Source organism: Stenella coeruleoalba (assembly GCF_951394435.1).
Source record: "Stenella coeruleoalba genome assembly, chromosome: 16".
Lineage (NCBI taxonomy): Eukaryota > Metazoa > Chordata > Mammalia > Artiodactyla > Delphinidae > Stenella > Stenella coeruleoalba.
Genome location: NC_137162.1, coordinates 28,717,201 through 28,731,173, shown reverse-complemented (window position 1 = coordinate 28,731,173; position 13,973 = coordinate 28,717,201). Strand labels below are relative to the sequence as shown.

Below are 13,973 nucleotides of genomic sequence, written 5' to 3'. Positions count from 1 at the left end.
GGAACACTCCCATACTCACTCTACAAGGTCACCATCACCCTGATACCAAAACCAGACAAAGATACTACAAAAAAACAAAATTACAGACCAATATCACTGATGAATATAGATGCAAAAATCCTCAACTAAATACTAGCAGACAGAATCCAACAACACATTAAAAGGATCATACACCATGATCAAGTGGGATTTATTCCAGGGATGCAAGGATTCTTCAATATACGCAAATCAATCAATGTGATACACCATATTTACAAATTGAAGAAGAATCATATGATCTTCTCAATACATGCAGAAAAAGCTTTTGACAAAATTCAACACCCATTTATGATAAAAACTCTCCAGAAAGTGGGCAGAGAGGGAACCTACCTCAACATAATAAAGGCCATATACGACAAACCCACAGCAAACATCATTCTCAATGGTGAAACACTGAAAGCATTTCCTCTAAGATCAGGAACAAGACAAGGATGTCCACTCTTGCCACTATTATTCAACATAGTTTTGGAAGTCCTAGCCACGGCAATCAGAGAAGAAAAAGAAATAAAAGGAATACAAATTGGAAAAGAAGAAGTAAAACTCACTGTTTGCAGATGACATGATACTATACATAGAGAAACCTAAGATTCCACCAGAAAACTACTAGAGCTAATCAATGAATTTGGTAAAGTTGCAGGATACAAAATTAATGCACAGAAATCTCTTACATTTCTATACACTAACAACAAAAGATCAGAAAGAGAAATTAAGGAAACAATCCCATTCACCATTGCAACAAAAAGAATAAAATACCTAGGAATAAACCTACCTAAGGAGACAAAAGACCTGTATGCAGAAAAATATTAAGACATTGATGAAAGAAATCAAAGATGACACCAACAAATGGAGAGATATATCATGTTCTTCGATTGGAAGAATCAATATTGTGAAGATGACTATACTACCCAAAGCAATCTACAGATTCAATGCAATCCCTATCAAATTACCAGTGGCATTTTTTCAGAACTAGTACAAAAAATCTTAAAATTTATATGGAGACACAAAAGACCCTGAATAGCCAAAGCAGTCTTGAGGGAAAAAAAGGGAGCTGGAGGAATCAGACTCCCTGACTTCAGACCATACTACAAAGCTACAGTAATCAAGACAATAAGGTACTGGCACAAAAACTGAAATATAGATCAATGGAACAGGATAGAAAGCCCAGAGATAAACCCACACACCTATGTCAACTAATCTATGACAAAGGCAAGGATATACAACGGAAAAAAGACAGTCTCTTCATTAAATGGTGCTGGGAAAACTGGACAGCTACATGTAAAAGAATGAAATTAGAACACTCCCTAACACCATACACAAAAATAAACTCAAAACGGATTAAAGATCTAAATGTAAGACTGGACACTATAAAACTCTTAGAGGAAAACATAGGAAGAACACTCTTGGACATAAATCACAGCAAGATCTTGTTTGACCCACCTCCTAGAGTAATGGAAATAAAAACAAAAATAAACAAATGGAACCTAATGAAACTTAAAAGCTTTTGCAAAGCAAAGGAAACTACAACAAGACGAAAAGACAACCCTCAGAATATATTTGCAAATGAATCATCGGACAGAGGATTAATCTTCAAAATATATAAACAGCTCATGCAGCTCAATAGTAAAAAAACAAACAACCCAATCCAAAAATGGGAAGAAAGCCTAAATAGACATTTCTCCAAAGAAGATATACAGATGGCCAAAAAGCATGAAAAGCTGCTCAACATCACTAATTATTAGAGAAATGCAAATCAAAACTACAATGAGGTATCACCTCACACCAGTTAGAATGGGCATCATCAGAAAATCTACAAACAACAAATGCTGGAGAGGGTGTGGAGAAAAGGGAACCCTCTTGCACTGTTGGTGGGAATGTAAATTGATATGGCCACTATAGAGAACAGTATGGAGGTTCCTCAAAAAAGTAAAAATAGAATTACCATATGATCCAGCAATCCCACTACCTGGCATATACCCTGAGAAAACTATAATTCGAAAAGACACATGCACCCCAATGTTCATTGCAGCACTATTTACAATAGCCAGGCCATGGAAGCAAGCTAAATGCCCATCGACAGATGAATGGATAAAGAAGATGTGGTACATATATACAATGGAATATTACTCAGCCATAAGAAGGAACGCAATTGGGTCATTTGTAGAGACATGGATGGATCTAGAGACTGTCATACTGAGTGAAGTAAGTCAGAAAGAGAAAAACAAATATCGTATATTAATTCATATATGTGGAACCTAGAAAAATGGTACAGATGAACTGGTTTGCAGGGCAGAAATAGAGACACAGATGTAGAGAGCAAACATAAGGACACCAAGGGGGAAAGTGGTGGGGGGGTGGGGATGGTGGTGGGATGAATTGGGAGATTGGGATTGACATATATACACTAATATGTATAAAATAGATAACTAATAAGAACCTGCTGTATAAAAAATAAATAAAATTAAAAATAAATAAATGAACATATAATTTAATGTAAGCATGTAAAACGTGCTGTGGGAAAAGAAAAAAAAGAAAGAACCCAACCCACCCCAGTTAAAAGTGATGAGTCAGGGACAACATAGAAGAGACTCTTGCACTGGGAGAGAGGCTGGAGTTAATGATTTCTGAGACCCTGATCGTCCTTCAAGACTGTAGGATTTTATTTCTTCGGTCTTGAGGCTGGGTAAGTACAGGGCTTGCAGGCCTGTGGTGTGCAGCCCAACACGGAGTGTTCCTGATTTGCTGACTTAACAAGATTTACAGGATAGTGCCTTGTACCTACACTCCAGGGGTTCGTTTCTAAGCCTCAGAGTGGTCCCCAGGCTGAGGTGTTGGGTGCCCCCACCTCCAGCCCAGAAGCCTCGCACTTTAAGATGGCCCCATGACTCAGTCATTTAGCTACTTTTGAGCCTCAGCCTCATGTAAGGACTGGGTGTGAAGTCCCTCTGGGTTATTTGTAGTAGTTGTGAGGATTAACTAAGATAATGCCTATGAGTTCTCAGTAAACATTAGATTCCCAGATTCCAATTATTTCCCACTGCCCCCTGTTCCTTCCAGAATCCTCCATTGTGACATGAGATCTGTCCAAACAAGGCTTCCAGCCACTGTTGGTCGGATATGAGGAATGGAGAGGAGCTCTTACCTTGCCACTAAGGAAACTTTATTTCTAGTATAACTGGATTCTTGGGGAAAGATTTGTGGTTCTACCCTTGAAAGGCAAAGGGGCTGTTGTGCCATTTGCCAACTCAGGAGCCATGAGGAGATATATGGTGTCCCATTCCTGGCAGATCCTGAAGAAGGAATTGGTGAGGAGTGTCTTCCCTCTTCCTGACAGGGAAGAGTGGAAGACTGAACAGACAGGTATTTTGAGGGAGAGGCAGGTGTAGGAGGCGGCCTCGGATGAACGTGGCCACCCTGTACCTTTTGGAATCACAGAGTTCCAGATTAGGCTTCAGAAAGACTGAATTCTGACAGAGAAGGCCATGTAGGCTACTCTGCCTTTGACGTTGAGCGAATCACAGGCTACGCTCTGAGCCCCTGAGAACTGCTCCGTACTCGCCCTTCCTGCTTTAGGAGATTCAGAGAGAATAAGGCACAGCAACAAGGTAGAGTAATAGCTTAAACTTATGGACTCTGGACCCAGACTTCTTAGGTTCAAATCCTAGCACCTACTAGTCATGTGACTAATATTAATATTAGGCAAGTTACTTGGTTTACTATGCTTCTTTTCTCCTCTGCAAAGGGTGATGATAACATTAGTACCTACCACACTGATTTATTGTTGAGGATTAAGTGAACCGATACATACAAGGGCTTACAATAGTGCCTGACAATGGCAAATTGTATTCAGTAAATGTTAATTTTATTAATAAAGCCTCTCCTCATATTTCTTTTAGATACATAATTTTAAAAGAAAATATCACAGTTACAGGTTAAGCGCCTCACCGTCTCACTCCGTTTCTCCTCACTGGTAACCACTTTCCTGAGATTGATGTGTACCTTTCCTACCTATATTTAAAATTTTTATTACATATGTATGTATTCATAAGCAACTACAATATGCAGCACATTTTGAGAAATGGTATCATAAATGGCATCTCATCTCACCTTTCATCCACTCAAAATCATGTGTGAGCTTTACCCTCACTGACACACACAGCTCTGGTGCCATGTCCAGTCCTGTGACTGTACTGGATGTGGGGTGCTGATGTACCCCCTACTGGTGCACACTTGTGTTTTCATCTCTTCACTGTTACACTGTGCCCTGGTCACTCTCATGGCTCTCTCCAGGTGCACAAGTGAGTTTCTCTAACGTGCATACATAAAGTGCATATGATTCCTTGATTGTAAAGTACACACATCCTCAGCTTTTCAAAATGTTGCCAAATTGCTCTCCAACATATTTGTACCATATTTCCCATTTCCCCAATCTAAGTGTAAAATAGTATCCTGTTACTTTCATTACATTTCCATTTTTTCTAGCGATGTTCAGAACATTTTCATTGTTTATAATTGATTTGAGTTTTCCCTCTGAATTACCTGTTCGTATCCTTTGTTCATTTTTCTACTGGGTTATCTGTATTTTTCTTTTAATTTGTAGGATTTTAAAAGTTAAAATAAAAAATCCCAGATAGTAATCCTGTATAAGAGTAATTCTTTATAATTCTGAATAGTAATCCTTTGTCTATTATATACATGGCAAATATATTCTTCCAGTCTGGAAAAAAAAAAAAAAAAAAGACTGTAGGATTTTATAACAACTCAAAGGCATCCTAAAAAGGGGCAGATCCTGTTAACATAACAAGAATTACTTTTCAGTATTTTAAGACACCAATTAGTAGACCCTCTTGTTTTAAGTAAAACTCAAATTCTACTAAATCATCATTTGGAGAGTCCCTTGGACTCCCTGGAAAATGTGATCTATGTTTAAGTGGCTCTAATCATTTCAATAGACTAAGAGGTACTCCAACTACAGTGGGAGGGACTGGGTTCTAGAATCCCCTGAGTGATGTCAACCCTTCTATGAATCCATGAAGTTCAGTTTCTTAAGTAACATATGAAGATGGCTGGCCTCTGAAGGACAAAACTGTCAAAGGGCTATGTTATGGTGAGTTCACTAAAGGGAGGCAGATTGCAGGAATACATTTTAGTTTTTTCTTCGGCAACGGGTAAATCCCACTCTAGCATTCACTTTTTTTTTAACATCTTTATTGGAGTATAATTGTTTTACAATGGTGTGTTAGTTTCTGCTGTATAACAAAGTGAATCAGCTATATGCATACATATATCCCCATATCCCCTCCCTCTTGCATCTCCCTCCCACTCTCCCTATCCCACCCCTCTAGGTGGTCGCAAAGCACCGAGCTGATCTCCCTGTGCTATGTGGCTGCATCCCACTAGCTACCTATTTTACATTTGGTAGTGTATATATGTCCATGCCACTCTCTCACTTCGTCCCAGCTTACCCTTCCCCCTCCCCATGTCCTCAAGTCCATTCTCTATGCCCCAGCATTCACTTTAAATCATGGGTTACAACCCATTAGCGGATGACAAAATCAAGTCCATGGGCCTCAATCAGCACTTTCACTTTATTACTTTAGTGAAACAGAATAGAATAGAATAGAATAGAATAGAATAGAATAGAATAGAATAGAATAGAATAGAAAATATCAGAATGCATTACACATAGCAAGGGTAAATACTGTTTTATGAAACTTTCATGTCAGTTAAATGTGTGGGTGAGATATAAATGTATTTCTTAACTTGGTCACTCTAAAGAACTCAAGCTTAGGGACAGGGACACAACCATGCAGAAAGAGCAGGGAGACAGACACTCTGGATCGAGATGACGAGTTTTAATGACACAAATGACACCCACAATCACACTTGGCTCTTCAGACAACTTGATCTTTGGGACTCAAATTTGTACAGAGTAAAGCAACACAGAGGAGCACACAAGTGACATGGGCAATACTCCTGCTTCCAGCGAGGGGGCAAGACATCTACATTTCATCATCAAAGTATCTTTTTATTCTTCTCAAATAAAAGCCTTAATTTGCTCTGGCCTCCAAACGGGCTCTAATCCCAGATCCCCATTTCCTTTCAAGACATGTTCTCTTCCCGTGGGGCCAGCTTAAACAGAAACCGCCTCACCAGAACAGCTTTTCTGTCCCTCAGTAGTGTCTAATCTAGTTGTGATGTATACAACCAGGTTTGTGCAGGCAGGGAATACACGAGACAGAGGACCGCTTTGGTGGTGCTTGTTTGGGTGGTGTTTCTTCACTGGATTTTGGTGACTGCTTCATGGATGGAGCTGGCCACATAATCTAGGTTTTTGGTGGTTAAGCCACACATGTTGATCCGACCACTTGGCAGCAGATAGATGTGCTTTTCATTGACCAGATACTCAACCTGCTTGGCTGTTGAAAACCAAAAGAGATACATAATCAGAGCAGTAGGAATCCTTTAAGTAATGGAGGTCCAGAGAGTCCATTACAATGACAATTTCCTTTCTTCCCCCTAACACAGAGAAGCAAAACAATAGGAGTTATTTTGTCCACCTGACACAGTGAGAAATACGCTCAGCAGATTCTGGAAACTACTCTTATGAGCTAACTTCCTAATCCCCAGCAAGTTTAACACGGTTCTTCCTGATGGGAATTTTAATCTGGGACTACCTCCCAACCAAACCTTGGAGGTTACGTTCACCGGGACACCCTATCCACTCAACCAAACCCACAGACCTAAGAACAATCCATTAATATGAAAAACTGGTTAAGAACTGCTTTGTTTATCTCTTCCTTCACCTCTATTTGTTTAAGCCTGAGCACCCAGAGCAACTTCCCTTTGACGTTTCATTTTCACAGTACATTGGACAAGGCCCTGAGATGAGCATTGCTGGATAAATGCTGTGTGTGCGAACCCACAGGCTGAACACTGCAGAGACCTCTTGGGCCTGGCGCATCTCAGCTCTCATTCACACACACACACACAGGAGGGTTTTCCCATGAGTCTGCAGAAACGCTGCTGTATGAAATGGGAAGGGACTGCCTGTACTTCCCTTCTGCCACAATCTCTAGAGCTTTTTTTGCTTTATTGCAAATCCATGAGAGAATTTTAGCTGATTTTTTTCCCCTAAGTAATTAGCACCCTTAAGGCACCATCAATTTGAGGGATCAGGATAATAATAATTGTCATGGACTGAATGTTTGTATCTCTCCAAAATTCATACTTTGAAACCCTAAGCCCCATTGTGATGGTATTAGGAGGTGGAGCCTTTGGCTGGTAATTAGGTTTAGATGAGGTCACAAGGGTAAGCATGCATGATGGGAATAGTGACCTTTATAAGAAGAGACCAGAGAGGCTTGCTCATGCACGAGCTCTCTCTCTCTCTCTCCCCCCCTCACCTCCTCCCTTCATGTGAGGATACAGCAAGAAGACAGCCACTTGCAAGCTAGGAAGAGAAACCCGACCAGAACCTGTTGATGCTGGCATCCTGATCTCAGACTTCCCAGCCTCCAGAACTGTGAGGAATAAATTTCTGTTGTTTAAGCCACCCAGTCTATGACATTTTGTTATAGCAGCCCAAGCAGACTAAGACAGTAATAAAATCATAATCATCAGAGGAGCAAACATTAGGTGCCAGGCAGTGTTCTAAGCACTTTATATTAGCTCAGTTAATCTTGATAATAACCTTATCGCCCCCATGTTACAGATGGCATAAATGGAAGTTAAATGACCTTCCCAAGGTCACACAGCTAGTCAGCTGTGAATCTGGAATTTTAAGGTAGGCAGTATAACTCCCGGCTCTCAGCTCTTAGCCAGGATACTATACTGCCTCTGTATGGAAGTGAAAAACCTAGACCCTGTACTCAGTGCTACCTTTGGGCCCCTCCAAACAAAGCCACCTTCACAGTAGCCCTGATCAGCTTTAACTATGTGAATTACAGCCATCCAAGGAGAGAGCGCCTAACCTCACACATCAACAGAGCCACGGGCACAGCACCTTGTAAAGCCTATGCCCCAGAGGTAGATGTTGTGGTTACAGGGCTCCCGCCCCGTTTTCTTAAATAGAAATGAAACTTCTCTACTTTTATGGGGAAAGGGAGTATCACAGTTGAGAAGCTAGTAAAAGTTAGGGACTCTTTCCCTAGAAAAAGGCCAATATAGGCATACCCAATTTTAAAAATATTTCAGGATGAAAGCCCCTGTTCTGACAGATAAAATGTAGAAAAGGAAGTACCACAACATGAAAATTGTAGAAACTATGTGGCGGGCACATGGGGTTCAAGTCCTCTAACTTTTCTGTATGTTTAAAATTTTTCCTAATAAAATGTCGAGAGGAAAAAAAACAAACCCTGTTTTTAAAAAGGGTAAATAATGCCAAGTTCTAAAAGTATAACTTTATGTTATAAGCCCAGGTCTATTCTCACCACTTTTCAATTCATAATAAAACTAATTTCCTACTCTGGAGAGTGGGACAATATGGATACTTCATGGGAAGACATCCCCACCTTGTGAGCTTTTAGAATATTACTACTCACATGCACCCCAGTGTTCACTGCAGCACTCTTTACAATCGCCAGGTCATGGAAGCAAGCCCATCGACAGACAAATGGATAAAGATGTGGTACATATATACAATGGACTATTACTCAGCCGTAAAAAGGAACAAAATTGGGTCATTTGTAGAGATGTGGGTGGACCTAGAGACTGTCATACGGAGTGAAGTAAGTCAGAAAGAGAAAAACAAATATCGTATATTAACACATATATGTGGAATCTAGAAAAATTGTACAGATTAACCGGTTTGCAGAAATAGAGGCAGAAATAGAGACACAGATGTAGAGAACAAACGTATGGACACCAAGGGGGGAAAGTGGCGGGGTGGTGGTGGTGGGATGAATTGGGAGATTGGGATTGACATGTATACACTAATATGTATAAAATAGATAACTAATAAGAACCTGCTGCATAAAAAAATAAATTAAAAAAAAAAAAGAGGGCTTCCCTGGTGGCGTAGTGGTTAAGAATCCACCTGCCAATGCACGGGACATGGGTTCAAGCCCTGGTCCGGGAAGATTCCACATGCCACAGAGCAGCTAAGCCCGTACGCCACAACTACTAAGCCTGCGCTCTAGAGCCCGTGAGCCACAACTGCTGAAGCCCGCGTGCCTAGACCCCCTGCTCTGCAATAAGAGAAGCCACCACAACAAAAAGCCCGCGCACCGCAACAAAGAGTAGCCCCTGCTCTCAGCAACTAGAGAAAACCCGCGTGCAGCAGGGAAGACCCAATGCAGCCAAAAATTAAATAAATGAATAAATAAATAAATTTATTTAAAAAAAAAAGAAATGTCGCTAGGGAAAAAAAAGAATATTACTACTAAACACCATTTCCATTACACTTAATATCTTAAAAATTGTATAAGGATGATTTTCCTTAATTAAGTGAATTAATTCCCCATTCCAGAACTGTGAGGACACCAAAGGCTAACTGAACTATCCATTTACTTTCTTGGTTAGCCTCATTTTACCCCAAAGTGTTTCAGTGAGTCTGCAATATACAGTCTCTACCACCTTTCTTTTGGCTTTTTTCTGAGCCCATTTCAAACAGGCACTCTGATGGCCCTGGTTTATAGTACCTCCCAGTACCTAAGGTTCTACTGACTACCCAAAGGCACACATCTGTCCCCTGAGCCACTCAGACACAAGCTCCACAGGGAGGTCATATCTGCACCATGCAACCAGTGGCTTGGCTTGAGGTGCTCAGGAATTACTTATTAAATGAATGAGTCCTCTATCATCAGACGGGATGGCCAATCACTGATACACCCTACTGACGGCTGACCAAGATCGTGCATGTCTGCCTGCTAGACTGTCAACTGACTTTTAATTCCAACTACCAATCTAAATTCTTATTTATGAAGTGAAAAGAGAATGTTGTAACCTAGGCAATGCTTGGAGACTAGGAAAGACCTGTTAAGAAATTAGGTCCTTCGATAATCATATGTAATATTTATACTTAAGGTTAAGGAAAACCCAAAAGGTGCCTAAGCATTTATAAAAGATGTTTCATAAATCAAGGCTCCAAGGTACAAATCCTGTTACTTCCCAGCTGGCTCTGAGCTACTTCCCAAGCCCATAAAAATGAAAGTATCTGAGTTATGTTCTGGAGGGTAGACCACACAATGCTCTTCTGAGACCCAAGCAGTCCAGGAGATGGGCGGGGCACACTGAGAAAATCTAACTTGTTCTGGTCCAAAGTCATAGCTGACCAAATGGGCAACAGCTAAGGGAGCCAAGCCCAAGAACACTGGCTGTGAGGAGTGCTGTGTCCAACAGTGAGCATTCGAGGCGGTGGGGCCACTTACGGTTCAACCCGGTGAAACTAAACATTCCAATCTGCTCCGTGATATGGTTCCAGGTTCCAGGGGTCTTGAGGGCTTCTAATCGTGCCCTGAGCTCAGATCTCATGGTCAGAATGCGGTCAGCCATTGTCTTCACGTTACCTGTCCTGAGTGGACAGCAATATGAATACCAATCCACACAGGAGAGATGGTACACGAAAACAGAAAAATTTTTTAAATGTAATTTAATCTGTAAGCTGAAAACATGATCACAACCTGCCTATTATGGTATGTGGATGCCTGGATGGGTGGATAAGGAGACCAGAGAGATAGACTTACTAGGCAGAAGGAAAGGACTTTATTTACTGATGGAGTTTATGGCTAGTCTTAGGTATACTGGCTGTAATACCACTTATGTTTTAACTCAGACTTCAGCTAGGTGCTGCTTGAGACAGGATAATATATTTTCTTCAGCTAGGTGCTGCTTGAGACAGGATAATATATTTTCTTCAGCTAGGTGCTGCTTGAGACAGGATAATGTATTTTATCAGGTGTAATTAAGTAGAGATTGCAGATTTAGCTACTACAAAAAAATTACTGTTTCAAAATAAGACAAAAAGTATATAAATTAGATAAGAATGAAGAGCCCCAAAATTGTTGCACTAACTTGAAGTTAGATATTCTATTTTATCAGAAATTCCTCCCTGTATTTCCCAACTTTAAGGGGAGGAAGCCTGGGTGGTGGGAGAGTGGGGGAAACTCCCATTCACTGAGGGCCTCCTTCCTATGTTCCCAGTGCTCTGTTACACTCATGTGTAAGTGTCAGCCCTATTTTACAGAAATAATAACTGACACTCAAAAGAGGTTCAAGTATTTTTGTCCTGCCTCTGCCAGCATAAAAGGAAGAGACAGTTAAATGTAATGGGACAATCGCTGTTCTGCATCCCCACGCTTCGCCCATCGGCGTTGAGCCCCTTACCATTCATTAAAAAGCTCAGGGTCAGAGAGGGTATGGGCCACGATTCGTGCTCCCTGAGCAGGGGGATTGGACCACGTAATTCGCACTATCTTCTCCATCTGGGAAAGGACCCGGAGGATGCTATCAGGTTCTTTCGCAACCACGGTCAGATTCCCCACTCGCTCATCTAAAAGGAAGGAGGAGAATCAGCCTTGGGGCTCCGGGGGCGGCGAGGCTGGGGCAGCTGGGCTGTAACTCATAAGAGCACTCACTGTAGAGCCCGAAGTTCTTGGAGAAGGACTGGGCACAGAAGAGCTCGAACCCTTCAGACACAAAATAGCGAATGGCCCAGGCGTCTTTTTCCAGGTTGCCAGATGCGAAGCCCTGATAGGCTGAGTCAAAGAAGGGGAACAGAAACCGGCGCTGCGAGAAAGGAAAGTGAGTCAGGGCAGGAAATCCTCCTGGAACCAACCTCAGACACCGGCCTTCCTTCCCCAACTGGTGCCTGGAAGGAATGTCTCACCCTGTCCGTTTCTCCTACCTCTTTCCTTTCTGCATCCAACTCCACTTTACATCTGTTTCTCTGTTCACCTAAATACCAACAAACAAATCTAACTTCGGTAAACCTTATTTTTTTAAGTATATTGTCCTAGAGTGTCACGATGCTGCTTTGCCAACAAGGGCACATCTGATCATGTCACTCCATGACATCAAAGATTCCCAGGGGCTCCCCATTGCCCTCAGAATAAAGTCCGAGGCTTCAGCACAGGACCTGGCCCCCATTTACCTCTCTAGCCTCATCACTCACTCGCCCCCTCCCCTGGAACTCCAGCCCGTACCAAGAATTACTTTTACTTCCTCATATGGACCATGACCTCTGCCTTGGGCTTTTGATGGTGCTCTTCCCTCTGCAGGAAACATTCCTTCCCTGCAGCCCTGACCCATCCTCATCCTTCAAGTCTAAACACGGAAACCACTTCCTCCAGGAAGGCTTCCTCTGCTACCACTAGCCCTCCCAAACTGCACGCACTCCCCAGAGTCTGGGCTATGTGCCTCCATAGGACCCCATCAACATCTCACAGTACGTGGCTGTCTCCCCAAACCGGCTGTATGCTCTGAGGGCGGGACCACCTCTGCTTTGTTCTCTATTGTCCCCCTATGGCACCTGGTACATAATAGTTTATCAAGAAGTATTCTTTAAACATGTTAATGAAGAATATATACACCTTGAGCTAGAAATTCCAGTGTAGAAAGTTATCCCAAAGAAATAATAAAAAGGAGGTTTGGGGCTTCCCTGGTGGCACAGTGGTTGGGAGTCCGCCTGCCGATGCAGGGGACACGGGTTCGTGCCCCGGTCCGGGAGGATCCCACATGCCACGGAGCGGCTGGGCCTGTGGGCCATGGCCGCTGGGCCTGCGCGTCCGGAGCCTGTGCTCCACAACGGGAGAGGCCACGACAATAAGAGGCCCGCGTACCGCCAAAAAAAAAAAAAAAGGAGGTTTATTACATATATTGTTCACAAGAGTAAGAAACCTGGGCACGAAATGGCCATCAACTGATTTAATCAATCTGTACTGTGACATAGCCATGCATGTCATGTATAACTACACTAAAAAAAAATTTAAAAAGAAAAGAGCCTGACATTCTGTATATCAAAATGTTAACAGTGGCTTTCTTTGGGTAATAGAATTTATAGTTAGTACTTATTTTTTTCTTTGGGCTTTTCTCCATTTTTCCAAATTCTTCTGTAAATAGGTACTGCTGTTGAATACATCAAATACTAATACACACTATTTTAGGAGATGCTCTGAAAAGACAGTTACCTTCATGACAGAGGCAATCTGCTTCCACTGCTCTGGAGTTGGGTCAGTCCCAGTCGGGTTGTGTGCACAGGCGTGGAGGACAAAGATGGAGAACTCGGGAGCTTTCTGGAGAGAAGGAAGCTATGTAAGTTCTGACACCAGCAGGGACATGGGGGGCAGAGTCAGGGGCACAGAGGGCAGGTACTCCCTCCTTACGTGCCATTTCAGAAACCACCATCCGGCCTGAGTAGGGTGTCTCAGACTCTCTCACCTATCAACTGATCCAAAGACTTTTCCCTGCTCTTCTTGACGTCATAGCATTCTGTCTACTTTTTCTTCTAATAACCCACCTCCAGATCATTCAGAAAACCCTGGAGGTCTAGTCCTCTCTTCGCTGCATCCCAGTAGTGATAAGACCGAATTTCTTTAAATCCAGCGGCAATAAAGACACCATTATGATTCTCTGCAAGCAAAGGGGTAAAATGTTAAATGTTTTACAAACACAAGGAGGCATGAACAGAAGGGACTCAAGGCAGCTTCCAGGGCCCTCACAGGCTCAACATCCACTGGGTGACATGGAGGTGAGGGGTTAAGATTGAGAGGAATGACTGTGACCAACAACAAGTTTGACCAGTCTAGTCATGCTGACTTACATCCTACTACAGTGGGACCTTCCTCCTCTGGGAAGGCTCAATATACACTAAAACACAAGTTCACCAAGAGTCTTGGGATAAAGTAGTCCCAATCTGAATTTAAGCATCAGGTTACCCATGTACTACCATAATCCACTGCTCAAGCCATTCTCATGTTAGTTGATCCAGGGCTGGGTTA

The 13,973-nt window shown here is 42.2% G+C and overlaps 1 protein-coding gene across 1 annotated transcript in view; it reads right to left on the bottom strand.

The window, feature by feature from the left end:
- Positions 1-5,889: 5,889 nt before the first annotated feature.
- The window catches only part of GOT1 (glutamic-oxaloacetic transaminase 1), a 29,670-nt gene continuing 21,586 nt past the window's right edge, over positions 5,890-13,973 (bottom strand). Inside the window, exons 4-9 of the mRNA XM_079900325.1 lie at positions 13,493-13,605; positions 13,164-13,268; positions 11,613-11,763; positions 11,362-11,527; positions 10,407-10,549; positions 5,890-6,455 (exon numbers count right to left, since the gene is read on the bottom strand). Coding sequence (XP_079756451.1) covers positions 6,316-6,455; positions 10,407-10,549; positions 11,362-11,527; positions 11,613-11,763; positions 13,164-13,268; positions 13,493-13,605 — 818 coding nt within the window. The 3' untranslated portion in view covers positions 5,890-6,315. The remainder of the gene's footprint in view (positions 6,456-10,406; positions 10,550-11,361; positions 11,528-11,612; positions 11,764-13,163; positions 13,269-13,492; positions 13,606-13,973) is intronic.